This window comes from Ostrea edulis, chromosome 6 (assembly GCF_947568905.1).
Source record: "Ostrea edulis chromosome 6, xbOstEdul1.1, whole genome shotgun sequence".
In the NCBI taxonomy this organism is placed as follows: Eukaryota; Metazoa; Mollusca; class Bivalvia; order Ostreida; family Ostreidae; genus Ostrea; species Ostrea edulis.
In genome coordinates, this window is record NC_079169.1 from 5,745,728 (window position 1) to 5,764,522 (window position 18,795).

Below are 18,795 nucleotides of genomic sequence, written 5' to 3' on the forward strand. Positions count from 1 at the left end.
TTACAGCATCAATGAATTGATATATTGATATGTATAATTTCATTGGCGTTGATTTCATCTTTGATCATATTATTCTGGACTCAATTGTAGTTCCATATTAAAAAAAAAAAAAAAAAAAAATTCCTCTTACGCGACCGACCCCCCCCCCCTCCCCCCTTCCTCTTTCCCTGTAATTTCTCCTAATCTTTTTCTCTTAATTTCTGTACCCCTGTCTAGGAAATTTGGTTTAATTTGTAGAAAAAAGCAATTGTTTACAAAGGAACTATTTGATGTTGGTAGCTGTCTCAGCTTGCCGAGGTGCAGTCGGGCTGTTGACAAACATGTTACATGTGTGGAAAAGCACGTGGATTTGATGACAGTATGCAGTGTCTTTTTTTTTTTCCGAGATCGGCAGGCGAGACGGGTAAGATAGTAGATTTCGTTCGTTTTCACCAATGCTATAAATTGCTTTTTACGCGATAGTAATAATATGAAATACCGGTGTGATATACATTGTTGTGGGAAAAAAAGTTGTTTATCTCCCTTTGACTATACCAAGATTTATGAATTTTTAATTGGTGATAACGATGATATTATGCATGAAATTGACGATTCATTGCGACAGTAAAGGAAATAAAAAGAAAATAATGTGAAATAGGAAGAAAAAAAAGTGAAAAAGTCTACGACACCTGGTATTCCCAGGCGGTCACCCATCCAAGTACTAACCAGGCTCGACGTTGCTTAACTTCGGTGATCGGACGAGAACCGGTGCTTTCAACGTGATATGGCCGTAGACATTAAATAGGTGTTTAATTTGCGACTACATCAGTGAAGAGTTGGGTGTAAGGCGTTATTACTCTGTCCACGAATAAAAGTATACAATATTAAGCAACAATGTAATAGTTTGTTGAGAGTTTGTGGATCGAATTCATGTCTGTTCTTTATGTATGTCGTTGCGAGTCGACACGCTTGCGCGTGGAACATCAAAAGTAGGGGAGGCGGACTATGAGGGGCGTAATGTTGTCATTTTTTTCCCTTACCTATATGATTTGTAAATAATGTCACCGGCTTTTTTTTTAAGTTTAGGACTATAATTTTTAATTGTGTTTTATTGTATACTGTGATATAATAAATGCCGATCGCAAGTTGGCTGTTGATTAACGTCTGATAGAGGTGTCTTTTCGAACAAAATTTGTATGGCTCTGAAAAGAGCCGTTTGTGATAAGAAAGTATATTCTCTTGTACGACTGTTCAGTCTTCCCCTTCGGAGTCTGAGGTATCGCTGGTGATGATTTGTACATTTTCTCCAAACATTTCACGCCGCAGGTCTGCAATAGTGTAGGCTTTGATGTGAGCATAGTCATAGTACATGTTGATGAGACCCTCTAAAATGGCAAGTCGCAGCCTTATGCTGTACCTGAAGGAACGATGGTTTTCCACCCAGGCCTTGTTGTATCTGAACTGCAAGTCACCCATCCTTTCGTTGAGGTGAACAATCTGCTCGCAGGCTTTTTTAAAACGTCGCTCGCTGTCCATCAGATATAATTGCTTGTCCGAGGTCTTGTTGTCGGGACTCGTAACTTGCGTAGCACTCATCTTGGTACGTGTAATTTCGCAGCAGCAGCAGTAGTGGTATAGTTCAGATTTGTAATGTCCTTGTCTGTTGCACGACCTCCTTTATATATAGCGCTCAGTGGCACTGTCAATTGAGAAACTCGTTTCATAATTTCACAATGCCACACGAGTCGCCTGAATAAACAGATTATCATCCGTCTCCAACTGCTTTGTCAGGTGCCATGATTTCCCGACTTGGACTGACCGTCAATACACTGTTAGTTGCGATATCACTTACACTCATGATTTTGTACTGTGAATTATCATGTAAGCACGTGTACATGCTAGTTTGCGTGCAATTTACGAGTGTTAATTCGATTCCTTACAGCATCAATGAATTGATATATTGATATGTATAATTTCATTGGCGTTGATTTCATCTTTGATCATATTATTCTGGACTCAATTGTAGTTCCATATTAAAAAAAAAAAAAAAAAAAAATTCCTCTTACGCGACCGACCCCCCCCCCCTCCCCCCTTCCTCTTTCCCTGTAATTTCTCCTAATCTTTTTCTCTTAATTTCTGTACCCCTGTCTAGGAAATTTGGTTTAATTTGTAGAAAAAAGCAATTGTTTACAAAGGAACTATTTGATGTTGGTAGCTGTCTCAGCTTGCCGAGGTGCAGTCGGGCTGTTGACAAACATGTTACATGTGTGGAAAAGCACGTGGATTTGATGACAGTATGCAGTGTCTTTTTTTTTTTCCGAGATCGGCAGGCGAGACGGGTAAGATAGTAGATTTCGTTCGTTTTCACCAATGCTATAAATTGCTTTTTACGCGATAGTAATAATATGAAATACCGGTGTGATATACATTGTTGTGGGAAAAAAAGTTGTTTATCTCCCTTTGACTATACCAAGATTTATGAATTTTTAATTGGTGATAACGATGATATTATGCATGAAATTGACGATTCATTGCGACAGTAAAGGAAATAAAAAGAAAATAATGTGAAATAGGAAGAAAAAAAAGTGAAAAAGTCTACGACACCTGGTATTCCCAGGCGGTCACCCATCCAAGTACTAACCAGGCTCGACGTTGCTTAACTTCGGTGATCGGACGAGAACCGGTGCTTTCAACGTGATATGGCCGTAGACATTAAATAGGTGTTTAATTTGCGACTACATCAGTGAAGAGTTGGGTGTAAGGCGTTATTACTCTGTCCACGAATAAAAGTATACAATATTAAGCAACAATGTAATAGTTTGTTGAGAGTTTGTGGATCGAATTCATGTCTGTTCTTTATGTATGTCGTTGCGAGTCGACACGCTTGCGCGTGGAACATCAAAAGTAGGGGAGGCGGACTATGAGGGGCGTAATGTTGTCATTTTTTTCCCTTACCTATATGATTTGTAAATAATGTCACCGGCTTTTTTTTTAAGTTTAGGACTATAATTTTTAATTGTGTTTTATTGTATACTGTGATATAATAAATGCCGATCGCAAGTTGGCTGTTGATTAACGTCTGATAGAGGTGTCTTTTCGAACAAAATTTGTATGGCTCTGAAAAGAGCCGTTTGTGATAAGAAAGTATATTCTCTTGTACGACTGTTCAGTCTTCCCCTTCGGAGTCTGAGGTATCGCTGGTGATGATTTGTACATTTTCTCCAAACATTTCACGCCGCAGGTCTGCAATAGTGTAGGCTTTGATGTGAGCATAGTCATAGTACATGTTGATGAGACCCTCTAAAATGGCAAGTCGCAGCCTTATGCTGTACCTGAAGGAACGATGGTTTTCCACCCAGGCCTTGTTGTATCTGAACTGCAAGTCACCCATCCTTTCGTTGAGGTGAACAATCTGCTCGCAGGCTTTTTTAAAACGTCGCTCGCTGTCCATCAGATATAATTGCTTGTCCGAGGTCTTGTTGTCGGGACTCGTAACTTGCGTAGCACTCATCTTGGTACGTGTAATTTCGCAGCAGCAGCAGTAGTGGTATAGTTCAGATTTGTAATGTCCTTGTCTGTTGCACGACCTCCTTTATATATAGCGCTCAGTGGCACTGTCAATTGAGAAACTCGTTTCATAATTTCACAATGCCACACGAGTCGCCTGAATAAACAGATTATCATCCGTCTCCAACTGCTTTGTCAGGTGCCATGATTTCCCGACTTGGACTGACCGTCAATACACTGTTAGTTGCGATATCACTTACACTCATGATTTTGTACTGTGAATTATCATGTAAGCACGTGTACATGCTAGTTTGCGTGCAATTTACGAGTGTTAATTCGATTCCTTACAGCATCAATGAATTGATATATTGATATGTATAATTTCATTGGCGTTGATTTCATCTTTGATCATATTATTCTGGACTCAATTGTAGTTCCATATTAAAAAAAAAAAAAAAAAAAAATTCCTCTTACGCGACCGACCCCCCCCCCCTCCCCCCTTCCTCTTTCCCTGTAATTTCTCCTAATCTTTTTCTCTTAATTTCTGTACCCCTGTCTAGGAAATTTGGTTTAATTTGTAGAAAAAAGCAATTGTTTACAAAGGAACTATTTGATGTTGGTAGCTGTCTCAGCTTGCCGAGGTGCAGTCGGGCTGTTGACAAACATGTTACATGTGTGGAAAAGCACGTGGATTTGATGACAGTATGCAGTGTCTTTTTTTTTTTCCGAGATCGGCAGGCGAGACGGGTAAGATAGTAGATTTCGTTCGTTTTCACCAATGCTATAAATTGCTTTTTACGCGATAGTAATAATATGAAATACCGGTGTGATATACATTGTTGTGGGAAAAAAAGTTGTTTATCTCCCTTTGACTATACCAAGATTTATGAATTTTTAATTGGTGATAACGATGATATTATGCATGAAATTGACGATTCATTGCGACAGTAAAGGAAATAAAAAGAAAATAATGTGAAATAGGAAGAAAAAAAAGTGAAAAAGTCTACGACACCTGGTATTCCCAGGCGGTCACCCATCCAAGTACTAACCAGGCTCGACGTTGCTTAACTTCGGTGATCGGACGAGAACCGGTGCTTTCAACGTGATATGGCCGTAGACATTAAATAGGTGTTTAATTTGCGACTACATCAGTGAAGAGTTGGGTGTAAGGCGTTATTACTCTGTCCACGAATAAAAGTATACAATATTAAGCAACAATGTAATAGTTTGTTGAGAGTTTGTGGATCGAATTCATGTCTGTTCTTTATGTATGTCGTTGCGAGTCGACACGCTTGCGCGTGGAACATCAAAAGTAGGGGAGGCGGACTATGAGGGGCGTAATGTTGTCATTTTTTTCCCTTACCTATATGATTTGTAAATAATGTCACCGGCTTTTTTTTTAAGTTTAGGACTATAATTTTTAATTGTGTTTTATTGTATACTGTGATATAATAAATGCCGATCGCAAGTTGGCTGTTGATTAACGTCTGATAGAGGTGTCTTTTCGAACAAAATTTGTATGGCTCTGAAAAGAGCCGTTTGTGATAAGAAAGTATATTCTCTTGTACGACTGTTCAGTCTTCCCCTTCGGAGTCTGAGGTATCGCTGGTGATGATTTGTACATTTTCTCCAAACATTTCACGCCGCAGGTCTGCAATAGTGTAGGCTTTGATGTGAGCATAGTCATAGTACATGTTGATGAGACCCTCTAAAATGGCAAGTCGCAGCCTTATGCTGTACCTGAAGGAACGATGGTTTTCCACCCAGGCCTTGTTGTATCTGAACTGCAAGTCACCCATCCTTTCGTTGAGGTGAACAATCTGCTCGCAGGCTTTTTTAAAACGTCGCTCGCTGTCCATCAGATATAATTGCTTGTCCGAGGTCTTGTTGTCGGGACTCGTAACTTGCGTAGCACTCATCTTGGTACGTGTAATTTCGCAGCAGCAGCAGTAGTGGTATAGTTCAGATTTGTAATGTCCTTGTCTGTTGCACGACCTCCTTTATATATAGCGCTCAGTGGCACTGTCAATTGAGAAACTCGTTTCATAATTTCACAATGCCACACGAGTCGCCTGAATAAACAGATTATCATCCGTCTCCAACTGCTTTGTCAGGTGCCATGATTTCCCGACTTGGACTGACCGTCAATACACTGTTAGTTGCGATATCACTTACACTCATGATTTTGTACTGTGAATTATCATGTAAGCACGTGTACATGCTAGTTTGCGTGCAATTTACGAGTGTTAATTCGATTCCTTACAGCATCAATGAATTGATATATTGATATGTATAATTTCATTGGCGTTGATTTCATCTTTGATCATATTATTCTGGACTCAATTGTAGTTCCATATTAAAAAAAAAAAAAAAAAAAAATTCCTCTTACGCGACCGACCCCCCCCCCCCTCCCCCCTTCCTCTTTCCCTGTAATTTCTCCTAATCTTTTTCTCTTAATTTCTGTACCCCTGTCTAGGAAATTTGGTTTAATTTGTAGAAAAAAGCAATTGTTTACAAAGGAACTATTTGATGTTGGTAGCTGTCTCAGCTTGCCGAGGTGCAGTCGGGCTGTTGACAAACATGTTACATGTGTGGAAAAGCACGTGGATTTGATGACAGTATGCAGTGTCTTCTTTTTTTTTCCGAGATCGGCAGGCGAGACGGGTAAGATAGTAGATTTCGTTCGTTTTCACCAATGCTATAAATTGCTTTTTACGCGATAGTAATAATATGAAATACCGGTGTGATATACATTGTTGTGGGAAAAAAAGTTGTTTATCTCCCTTTGACTATACCAAGATTTATGAATTTTTAATTGGTGATAACGATGATATTATGCATGAAATTGACGATTCATTGCGACAGTAAAGGAAATAAAAAGAAAATAATGTGAAATAGGAAGAAAAAAAAGTGAAAAAGTCTACGACACCTGGTATTCCCAGGCGGTCACCCATCCAAGTACTAACCAGGCTCGACGTTGCTTAACTTCGGTGATCGGACGAGAACCGGTGCTTTCAACGTGATATGGCCGTAGACATTAAATAGGTGTTTAATTTGCGACTACATCAGTGAAGAGTTGGGTGTAAGGCGTTATTACTCTGTCCACGAATAAAAGTATACAATATTAAGCAACAATGTAATAGTTTGTTGAGAGTTTGTGGATCGAATTCATGTCTGTTCTTTATGTATGTCGTTGCGAGTCGACACGCTTGCGCGTGGAACATCAAAAGTAGGGGAGGCGGACTATGAGGGGCGTAATGTTGTCATTTTTTTCCCTTACCTATATGATTTGTAAATAATGTCACCGGCTTTTTTTTTAAGTTTAGGACTATAATTTTTAATTGTGTTTTATTGTATACTGTGATATAATAAATGCCGATCGCAAGTTGGCTGTTGATTAACGTCTGATAGAGGTGTCTTTTCGAACAAAATTTGTATGGCTCTGAAAAGAGCCGTTTGTGATAAGAAAGTATATTCTCTTGTACGACTGTTCAGTCTTCCCCTTCGGAGTCTGAGGTATCGCTGGTGATGATTTGTACATTTTCTCCAAACATTTCACGCCGCAGGTCTGCAATAGTGTAGGCTTTGATGTGAGCATAGTCATAGTACATGTTGATGAGACCCTCTAAAATGGCAAGTCGCAGCCTTATGCTGTACCTGAAGGAACGATGGTTTTCCACCCAGGCCTTGTTGTATCTGAACTGCAAGTCACCCATCCTTTCGTTGAGGTGAACAATCTGCTCGCAGGCTTTTTTAAAACGTCGCTCGCTGTCCATCAGATATAATTGCTTGTCCGAGGTCTTGTTGTCGGGACTCGTAACTTGCGTAGCACTCATCTTGGTACGTGTAATTTCGCAGCAGCAGCAGTAGTGGTATAGTTCAGATTTGTAATGTCCTTGTCTGTTGCACGACCTCCTTTATATATAGCGCTCAGTGGCACTGTCAATTGAGAAACTCGTTTCATAATTTCACAATGCCACACGAGTCGCCTGAATAAACAGATTATCATCCGTCTCCAACTGCTTTGTCAGGTGCCATGATTTCCCGACTTGGACTGACCGTCAATACACTGTTAGTTGCGATATCACTTACACTCATGATTTTGTACTGTGAATTATCATGTAAGCACGTGTACATGCTAGTTTGCGTGCAATTTACGAGTGTTAATTCGATTCCTTACAGCATCAATGAATTGATATATTGATATGTATAATTTCATTGGCGTTGATTTCATCTTTGATCATATTATTCTGGACTCAATTGTAGTTCCATATTTAAAAAAAAAAAAAAAAAAAAATTCCTCTTACGCGACCGACCCCCCCCCCCCCCTCCCCCCTTCCTCTTTCCCTGTAATTTCTCCTAATCTTTTTCTCTTAATTTCTGTACCCCTGTCTAGGAAATTTGGTTTAATTTGTAGAAAAAAGCAATTGTTTACAAAGGAACTATTTGATGTTGGTAGCTGTCTCAGCTTGCCGAGGTGCAGTCGGGCTGTTGACAAACATGTTACATGTGTGGAAAAGCACGTGGATTTGATGACAGTATGCAGTGTCTTTTTTTTTTTTCCGAGATCGGCAGGCGAGACGGGTAAGATAGTAGATTTCGTTCGTTTTCACCAATGCTATAAATTGCTTTTTACGCGATAGTAATAATATGAAATACCGGTGTGATATACATTGTTGTGGGAAAAAAAGTTGTTTATCTCCCTTTGACTATACCAAGATTTATGAATTTTTAATTGGTGATAACGATGATATTATGCATGAAATTGACGATTCATTGCGACAGTAAAGGAAATAAAAAGAAAATAATGTGAAATAGGAAGAAAAAAAAGTGAAAAAGTCTACGACACCTGGTATTCCCAGGCGGTCACCCATTCAAGTACTAACCAGGCTCGACGTTGCTTAACTTCGGTGATCGGACGAGAACCGGTGCTTTCAACGTGATATGGCCGTAGACATTAAATAGGTGTTTAATTTGCGACTACATCAGTGAAGAGTTGGGTGTAAGGCGTTATTACTCTGTCCACGAATAAAAGTATACAATATTAAGCAACAATGTAATAGTTTGTTGAGAGTTTGTGGATCGAATTCATGTCTGTTCTTTATGTATGTCGTTGCGAGTCGACACGCTTGCGCGTGGAACATCAAAAGTAGGGGAGGCGGACTATGAGGGGCGTAATGTTGTCATTTTTTTCCCTTACCTATATGATTTGTAAATAATGTCACCGGCTTTTTTTTTAAGTTTAGGACTATAATTTTTAATTGTGTTTTATTGTATACTGTGATATAATAAATGCCGATCGCAAGTTGGCTGTTGATTAACGTCTGATAGAGGTGTCTTTTCGAACAAAATTTGTATGGCTCTGAAAAGAGCCGTTTGTGATAAGAAAGTATATTCTCTTGTACGACTGTTCAGTCTTCCCCTTCGGAGTCTGAGGTATCGCTGGTGATGATTTGTACATTTTCTCCAAACATTTCACGCCGCAGGTCTGCAATAGTGTAGGCTTTGATGTGAGCATAGTCATAGTACATGTTGATGAGACCCTCTAAAATGGCAAGTCGCAGCCTTATGCTGTACCTGAAGGAACGATGGTTTTCCACCCAGGCCTTGTTGTATCTGAACTGCAAGTCACCCATCCTTTCGTTGAGGTGAACAATCTGCTCGCAGGCTTTTTTAAAACGTCGCTCGCTGTCCATCAGATATAATTGCTTGTCCGAGGTCTTGTTGTCGGGACTCGTAACTTGCGTAGCACTCATCTTGGTACGTGTAATTTCGCAGCAGCAGCAGTAGTGGTATAGTTCAGATTTGTAATGTCCTTGTCTGTTGCACGACCTCCTTTATATATAGCGCTCAGTGGCACTGTCAATTGAGAAACTCGTTTCATAATTTCACAATGCCACACGAGTCGCCTGAATAAACAGATTATCATTCGTCTCCAACTGCTTTGTCAGGTGCCATGATTCACAGGCAGTGCCGTAAATTACATGGAGGCGGAGGAGGCAGCTGCTTCCTCCAACTTTTGAGCCAAAAAAAATTAAAATTTAAAGTTCATTAGAATTTATGTTGTTTCCAATAACTAAGAACATGATACCTCCCTTAAAAAGCATTCCAAATCTTTCTTTTAGAATGAGTTAGTCAAGTAACATCTTAGAAGGCCCTAGAATCAAGGATTTTGCACGAAACGTGTTCAGTGTGCACAAAATGTGCTCAGCGTCTGGGGGCCTGGGCGGCCCCCGGACCCCCGCCTAATTTCCTGCCTCCTCCAAATTGAAGGTTAATTTACGGCCCTGACAGGGGCTCGGTTGTCAGATATTGAAGTTTTGTATTATTTGTTCCCGAATAATAAATTGAAGTGTTGCATGATTTGTGTCCGAATAACAGTTTATATAAATAAAATCCACCACCAAAATCCGCTTTTTTTTTCGAGGTTTTAAAAAAGGTGTATCATGTGTACATTAAATGTACACACGATACACCTTTTTTAAAACCTCGAAAAAAGAGGATTTTGGCGGTGGATTTTATTTATAAAATCTATTATTCGGACACAAATCCTGCTAAACTTCAATTTATTATTCGGGAACAAATAATACAAAACTTCAATATCTGACAACCGAGCCCCTGTGTTTCATTACAGAGTGTATATGATATACATACTGATGGTTTGTATTGATATGAACATTGTCGTTGAATTGGAAATATGTTTTTATTACCGTGGATTTACAGTAAGTGTGAACGAGACATATCGGCAAGTACATGACGTGCTTCAGATAGTTCATTGGAAAGTCCCCGAGTGATTTTAAAGAGCGCTTTTGATAGGTCGGTTAAATTATAGGTAGGCGGTCCCAAGTATTTGGCATTATATTATCTCGTGCCTAACAAGTGTAAGTTTAATATTTGATTTCAGTGTAAATTGCACCGTACGTAGCGTGAGATTCAATATCGGTTTTGATTTGACAACGGAGATTTGAGATTACGTTAATAAAATGTCTTGTAAAGTTTATCTTATATATACTAGATATCTACATGTATAAAAGTGATGGGATATCTTATAAAGAAAAAAATATAAGATGTCTTATAAAAGATACAAGATATCTCGTAAACTTTAGAAGATATAACTTTTATCAGATACCTTATAAATTTTATCTTTTAAACAGGAACAACCGTGTTATACTTATAATCCATCGCAGTATCAATAGGTATGTACACGGTGAAAAAGGCGAGCTCCGATATGTAAAGAAAAGGCAGGATAGCAATATCCCAGAATTCAAATAGTGCTGAATATTGAAAAAAAAAAAAAAAAAAAAAGACGGGATCGAAAATGCTGCGGGAAAAGGCAGGATCCGCAGTTGCCTCTATATCCCAATAAAAATTGAAAGGTTACTCCCTTAAATTCCTGTAGATACTTGTCAGTTTTAAGTGATCAGAAATTTCAGTACATGTTTCTATAGGCGATTTTGTCCGTTTAAGAACAATGCTTTTTTTTTTTTTTTTTTTTTTTTTTTTTTTTTTGTCTCCTTCACATTCGCAGTTTCCATATCGTTATTTTAAAATAAATCTCTCAGAGGATATTTTCGAAATCTTGCAGAGCATTGGAAAAGATCGATGTCGGAAAAATTTCTAAATTCAAATAGTTAGGGGGAAGAGAGGGTAAAAACTCGTAAGTTTCTGTCATCCGACATCGATTACACGTTAGTGGGGGAAAAAAGACAACTGACTTTAAAACCACATAATTTTAATAAACGTTTAATAGTTTCAGTGTACACTTTCATTTGTTTTACTTGTTAATCGATTAGTTTCAACATACTTCATATTTAGTTTTGTATTGGGGGGGGGGGGGTGTCTTAGTGAAAACTATGCGAACTCAGTTTTCTCTAACATTGAACATTTGATCTCGCCCCTAAAATAATTTGTCAGATAAGTAATAAGATCAATAGATATTCTACTTCGAGAAAACATTTATTTTCAACACATGGCATGCTTTGATGTCTTTTACTGTTATATATACCCACATTTTCGAAAGAAATTCGGAAGTAACCATCGCTAGATACTGTTAATTGAATGAACAACGGCAAGTTCTGTGAATTCTAGCAAAAACTAAATTCCCCAAACCACCCCTCTCCTGTACATGTAACACATTATTAAAGAAATTCAGCATTTCGTTAGCATTAGACGCGCCTTCTATAACGTCATAATAAACCACAGCAAAGGTCGATTGTTAATGTTGCGATACTGGCGTACCTTTGAACCTATATCACTGGTCCACCCCTAACTGTATGTCCATAGGAGTTTGAAATTTTATCAATAAGTTAATAAAATGTACTTGATTGACCAAGCCTTGAGCTATGGTCAATCAAGTACATTTTATTAACTTTATTGATAAAATTTCAAGTTCCTATGGTATGTCGTTGTCCATGATTGCGATTACCCGTTGTACGCACAAAAACCCAACAACACCCTACTTTCTTGAAGTGTCGGATCTGAGAAGATACAAGGCCAGTAAAGAAATTTATAAAAGCACTGAAAAGGCCACGACACTGTTGGTTAACCAACAGTGTCGTGGCCTTTTCAGTGCTTTTATATATATATATATATATATATATATATATATATATATATAAAGTCTCTTTTTTGGAAGTAAAATACAGAAAAACTCTAAACACATTGTTGAAATATTTCGACCGTGTTACCGGTCTTCTTCACGAAAACACGACTGAAGAAGACCGGTAACACGGTCGAAATATTTCAACAAAGCGTTTAGAGTTTCTCTCTCTCTCTCTCTCTCTCTCTCTCTCTCTCTATATATATATATATATATATATATATCTATATATATATTGAACTCGGCCTAAATTGCAATAAAATCAGTAGCAAAGAAATTTTCAACACTTCGTTCGTGTTTAGACCACAGGGGCTCGTCACGAATTGACCCTCTCTATTCTATATTTACATTTATTTGTAAATATAGAATAGACAATGTCAAATTTTCAGTCACTGTGACCTTGACCTTTGTTCTCCAAAATCAACAGGGGCCTTGCTTTGCTGGTATCCAACAATATATCCAAGTTTCATTTGATTCAAATTAAAAATTTTCGAGTTATCTTCCGGAAACCAAATTTTTTTGGAATTTTAAATCTATTTTCGGTCACTGTGACCTTGACCTTTGACGTATTTTCTCCAAAATCAAAAGGGGTCTTCCTTACCTGGTACATACAATATCTTTAAGTATCATTTGATTCAGAATTAAACTTTCTGAGTCATCATCCGGAAACCAAATATTTCTGAAATTTTCTTTCTATATTCGGTCAATGTGACCTTGACCTTTGTTCTCCAAAATCAATAGGGGTCTTCCTTACCTGGTATCCAACAATATATCAAAGTTTCATTTGATTCGGATTTAAACTTTCTGAGTTATCCAGAAACCAAATTTTTCTGAAATTTTCATTCTATTTTCGGTCACTGTGACCTTGACCTTTGACCATTTTTCTCCAAAATCAATAGGGGTCCCCAACAATATATCAAAGTTTCATTTGATTAGATTGTAAACTTTTCGAGTTATCATCCGGAAACCAATTGTTGACGCCCAACCGCCCGCCCGCCCGCCCGCCAACATCACCAAACCAATAGCCGAGTTCAACTTCGTTGCAACTCGGCTAAAAATCTTTTCAAGAGCAGCAGGGTAATGATATCTCTACACGTGTCTTCGTGCACGCGAGAATACCTGCGTGACATAAAAGAACATCAACTCTTTGATGTTTATTACAAACATTAGCCCCCCCGGCTGTTGTAATAATTGCATGTAATTTGAAAAACAGCACACGACCTTAATACATCCACACAGATAAGACTAAGGAGAAGACGTTTTAAGAGTCTGTGTCCAATCCCATGTAAATGTTGAAATAAAACTCTGTCCGCATCCGACAAGACTACAAATACAGTGAACATTTAGAACATTTAATAACAAAATACATAAAATATACAGTTATCAGTTTAAATGAAGTAACAAAGTTTCAACAATACTATTCAAAGTGTCCCTCTATATATTATGAATAGCATTACGTGACATATACACTGTAACATCACATGATAGAATATTAGCAACATTGTCCAGATTGCCATCTCTTGTACAAATCAATTTAACAATAACACAATTATAAACACTGTTGTATATGCAAGTTTTTGTATTTTGTATCCATTTTTATTTGGTATATCTAATTATATTCAGTACAAATCATTATCAAACCAAACATCATCCTCCCCCATGAAATCACTGCAGAAAGCTAGAAGAGTTCGAAGATCTCAAACGAAGATTCAATGGATTCATGTCTTAGTTACCAAATTCAAACCTAAATCCATTCCAAAATGCATATCATTACGCTCTTAAATGAATTAACCTCTTCAAATACCTGCTAAATACATAAATTATTAATCTTAATTTGGAAATAAATAATTGCATGTAATTTGAAAAACAAAAAATGCAAAGTTCATGCTAAAATTCTGTTTAATTTGGAAAACTTAGTGTGGTATGTTGCCTCCGATACTGAAACATTTTGAAAAAATATTGTTTAATTGAAATTTTTTTCTTTGGTTGTAAATTAGTAATTTTAAATCCATAAAAAAATATTTACAATTCGATGTGCTTAAAAAGAACCCAACAACTAATTATCACCAGATACATGTAATTATATTACGAGTCTACAATAATTTATATATAGATATGCTGTACATAGCCACATCATCCTCGGAACCCTGGAGTTTTCTCTCTGTTACACAGCATTCCAGACGATGAGCCACATGTATAAACAGTGAATGTTCTGACAATGAGCCACATGTATAAACAGTGAATGTTCTGACAATGAGCCACATGTATAAACAGATTGAATGAGCATCCTGAATGTCCAAAACATTGGTATAAAAAAAATCCGGATTTCTTAAATCAGCTTATCTAGCAAGAGACCATTTTCCAGTAAAAATTCATCAACCCAAAATCCATTACATTGTAGGAATAACTCTGGGCCTATATGATACAATAATGTAAGCACATGTGATTGTCTATTTGTGAGAATATCTGATTTCATTTTCCTCTACAGAAAAAAAAACCAAACATCAGAGAAAGGATTCCTAACAATATACAAGTGCATTTAGTGACTCCCCACAAACTAAAAATATCTATAAACACTTCAATTTCCACTGGTATAGAGGAAAAACACACTGTCATGGCCGAGTTCCTTTTATAACATAAAATGAAAATATAAATATCTGCAATACATGTAATTTTATTCCATTTAAATTCGATTTCCTAGCTGGGTAGCTCAGTAGGTTAACATGTCGACTGCTGGACTGCTGATCTGTATGTAGATCATGGGTTCGATTTTAGAAGCCCCCCCCCCCCCCCCCCCCCCCCCCCCCCCCCCGATTACTCTCTACTAAAACAATTAAGGTTAACTAAACAAGTTTTCAATTTCAAAATATCATTGTACATATCCTCCACTTTTCACACATATCCGATCTCTCTGGTGTGTTTTTCCTCCCTAACTGCCAGTGTACTACAAATATCTACTAGTCACACAAAATTTCAAATTTATCATGATAAGAAAATGTCCACACTTTTATGAGATCTTTGGACCATCTCAAGTCTTTGGCTACAACTGAGCAAAGTACAAATAGGTTAAACAAATAGGATCAACAGTAATTAGTACTAACAATTTGTAACAGACACCAATACCAGCCCAGCTCACTGATACATTCGACAGAACAAATTCTATCATTTATGGCATAAACATGTAGCTTATCATGGCAAAGATTGACATTAGAAGCACTTAAATCTTGACTAGATTTTACTTCAATTACACACAGTAATCACTCTATACACTACAAAATCTATCAATGAATCTTTAGAATTCTTTCATACTGTGTACAAAACTAACTGGATTATACATGTCAAACTGTAAGGTTTCGTTTAATTAAAAACACATTTCTTAATTACCCCCAGTCCTGTCTGACTCAATTCTAAACTTGACCAAGACACTGTTATAAGTGATTAAGACTGATTTCCTGTATGTGTACTGTATGTGTGGAAAGCCATGATAAAAAAAAAGATTATTGACTTAAATCTGAGCACTTGCATGAAGAATTTACTGCAGGTGCCTAAAAACCCGTGTCATGCAGTTTTACTTACGAATACTTATACAATTATAAAACTAAGTCTACGACATTTGTTCATCACAACAGAACCCTGTCCCCTCCTCATGAGGACATAAAGATTATCATTGAATACAGATTTGTAACACACATGTAGTACATCAACAAAAGAACTGCCTACATGTATGAATGTATACATGTCAAATTACATTTAACGGTCAACAAAGCAAGATATTATAGAGCTTTATTTTACATTTTGTTTCGAGGTGAAGTCACTTATTAAAGCTATTATGCACTGAATGGAATACGACAAATATTGAGAAGGATGTGCACCACTTTTGCTTTGGTATAAAAAATAAAATGCCGCCATTTTTGCTGAACATACAACAATTCTAACCATTAATTCTTTGAAGCATGCACACAACTGTTGATTCCATATTACACAGATGCACCATCACTATTAACATTGTAAAACAATAACAATGCATCAGAAATAATGTACAGATGTTCACAAAACCAAGGCTTAAAAAAAATTCACCTGTCTGAAAGTATGAAAACTATACACAAAAATATTGATATGTATTTCCTTGAGCTGTGCGTGATAATACCTATACCTCAGTTGTTACAAGGAAGTCAGTAGGTATTGTACAAGTGGTATTGTACAAGTGGTATTGCCAGTGTTTGGAGATGTGAACAGTCCTGAGAATACAATTCTGTGTATTCATTAACCATTCTCTGATGTCAAGAAACTTACAAGCAGAATGTGCTTTTTGATTGAGGGCCTACACTACACTGTCTTATCATATCACATATTGTATAAGATTGATTCCTAATATTACGCGAGTTCCAAGTTCAGTTAAATATGCTGCTCAGTCTCAGTTTTGTGAAAACGTAAAATAGTGAGCGTCATTATAGCCTGCAGGATCTGATTACATCATTGAGACATAACTCAAATATGAAACTGAATAAACATTGAAGACATCAGTTATTTGAAAAAAGTTTAATATTTTCATAAATCAATGAAAAAAATTAACTTTCTCACATTTTGGAATTGATAAAAAAAAAAAATGTCTTTAAAAAAAAATTTAAAAGAAGAGTAGAACCGTGATCTGGTCACAGTCTGGGCCCTGATTCATCAATACCCTGTATATATGTACACATTTTATGATTTAGGCTAAGATTGGTTTCTGTAGCACTAAATGGATGAGAGTAGTGGATCGTGTGTGCCAACCATAGTCACAAAAAACTATAGTTCATAGTCACAAAAAACTATAGTTCACTCGAATATGCTTTAGTTCACCAGAAATGTAAGAATTTAGTAAAAAAAAATCTAGCTACTTTCCCAAGTACTAGCTGTCTAGTTCAAAGATGGTGGACAAAGTGTGCAAATTAGTTTCTGTACTACAATCTGAGATTAACTTCAAAGAATACATGACAGAAATTACAAAGGGATGGCTGCACATAAGTCAGCTGATCTCCACTAAGAAAGCAAGCTTAATAATTGCAATCAAAAAAATATTTCAAATTATATACTTCGTAATTTTGGGGAAATTTTCAATCCTAAAGAACACGGTTATCAAGAAACAAGTTGAAGTTGTTCGATTTATGCCGATACATCTGTATTTCTTCAACACCATCATCGAAAATACATTGCAAAATTGACGATTCCTCTTTTGATCTGTTGTAAACGGCCATAACTAAACTTAAATTTGTTTTCGTGCACTAGTTGACTAGACATGCGTAAAATAAACTCCTACACAAGACTATAGTTAATACGCAAACTCCCATCAGTCATAGCACAGGTATCGGAATTTTAATTGATAAATAAATATGAATAGGAAAACAATCATACACATGTATATAAATACACTATATAGTTTTTTTTCTCTTCATATCTATTTATTGATTAAAATTTAGATACCTGTGGTCATAGACTTCCCCTACTTCTGGGGTTTCTAATCCATCAAAAGTTAACCCCCAGTCAAGGTCAATACCCAAGGTCAGGTGGACACCGAGAATGAACAAAACAACATCAAGTGACTACTATGGGAGTTGAACCAGCAACCCTTCAATTTGCCAGCCCACTAAACTACTGTGCCAAGCACTTTACTAAAATATGAAAAACCATGTATACTAATGCATAAGTATATACATTGTATTTAGTGCAGTTCCAAAGCATTAATCCAAGTGTGTGCATTATAGTCCATGACTTAGAAATGAGATTATTTTCAATACGCATTATATGATAAATGTATAATACATGTATACCATACATATACCTGAAAATGATTTTAGGGAGAAGCACAGTAGCACCCTGAGATTATAAGATCTGATTTTATGGACCTTCTATAAGTTCAAATTATTCTCATGGACGAATGATCATTGCTACTTCAGAAATTTGTAATTTTTTTATGACTCGCATCTATGTTACCCTATAAAGTTATGGACAAAAAGACATTATATATATCACAACCATGTTGGAAAAGACAATTTCAGTAAAACACGCTTATCGTGAAGTGCTGGAGACAAACAATTACAGTATAACATGCTTATCATGAAGTGCTGGAGACAAACAATTACATAAAACACGTTTATAGTGAAGTGCTGGAGACAAACAATTCTGATTCGTTATAAATGTGACTTGTTACATCCAATAAGTCATAATATGTTGTAAAACTAGAGGTAATGAAAATCGATTATCCGTAAGCGTGATTTCATCATGAGCTTGTTCACTGTAACCATAATTCACTGTAAGCGTGAATTCATCATAAGCGAGTTCGCTATAACCGTGTTTTACTGTGCGTGTACATTTTTATATAGCTGATATCAAACAAGACAAAAACAACATATCAAAAACAATAATGTAGGATTTCATATACCTAGTATATACGATATTCGGTCTACACGACAATTTGTAGATTGACAATTTGATCATGATTGTACAGCTTCCTGTCCGATGTAGATAATAGCGAACCTCAGACGTTACAGTCTTAATCTGCAGTCTCAGATCGTATAATCCACTCGGCGTTGGGGTTAATCTGGTATAATGCTAGCATGTTGGTCTGTGGGTGCAAACAGCGTTCACCTGAACAATAGACACAGACCACTAGATAAACATAGAAAATGAGCAACTTTATTTAATTTCTCCCTTTGCTTTCATCTAATGTAACA

General features: G+C 36.8%; 1 protein-coding gene and 5 non-coding genes across 9 annotated transcripts in view; all 6 read right to left on the reverse strand.

Annotated features, from left to right (window-relative positions):
- Positions 1-656: 656 nt before the first annotated feature.
- LOC125648504 (5S ribosomal RNA) lies at positions 657-775 on the reverse strand. The gene has a single exon (XR_007360323.1). It is a non-coding gene; the product is annotated as a 5S ribosomal RNA (ribosomal RNA).
- Positions 776-2,571: 1,796 nt separating this feature from the next.
- On the reverse strand, positions 2,572-2,690 carry LOC125648503 (5S ribosomal RNA). The gene has a single exon (XR_007360322.1). It is a non-coding gene; the product is annotated as a 5S ribosomal RNA (ribosomal RNA).
- Positions 2,691-4,486: 1,796 nt separating this feature from the next.
- On the reverse strand, positions 4,487-4,605 carry LOC125648502 (5S ribosomal RNA). The gene has a single exon (XR_007360321.1). It is a non-coding gene; the product is annotated as a 5S ribosomal RNA (ribosomal RNA).
- Positions 4,606-6,403: 1,798 nt separating this feature from the next.
- Positions 6,404-6,522, reverse strand: LOC125648528 (5S ribosomal RNA). The gene has a single exon (XR_007360346.2). It is a non-coding gene; the product is annotated as a 5S ribosomal RNA (ribosomal RNA).
- Positions 6,523-8,323: 1,801 nt separating this feature from the next.
- On the reverse strand, positions 8,324-8,442 carry LOC130047482 (5S ribosomal RNA). The gene has a single exon (XR_008796372.1). It is a non-coding gene; the product is annotated as a 5S ribosomal RNA (ribosomal RNA).
- Positions 8,443-14,871: 6,429 nt separating this feature from the next.
- LOC125683469 (rho GTPase-activating protein 18-like) overlaps positions 14,872-18,795 on the reverse strand; it is a 52,929-nt gene continuing 49,005 nt past the window's right edge. For all 4 annotated transcript variants that reach the window (XM_056141385.1, XM_056141384.1, XM_056141387.1 and 1 more), the window contains one exon: positions 14,872-18,709. In XM_056141385.1, coding sequence (XP_055997360.1) covers positions 18,615-18,709 — 95 coding nt within the window. In that variant the 3' untranslated portion in view covers positions 14,872-18,614. The remainder of the gene's footprint in view (positions 18,710-18,795) is intronic.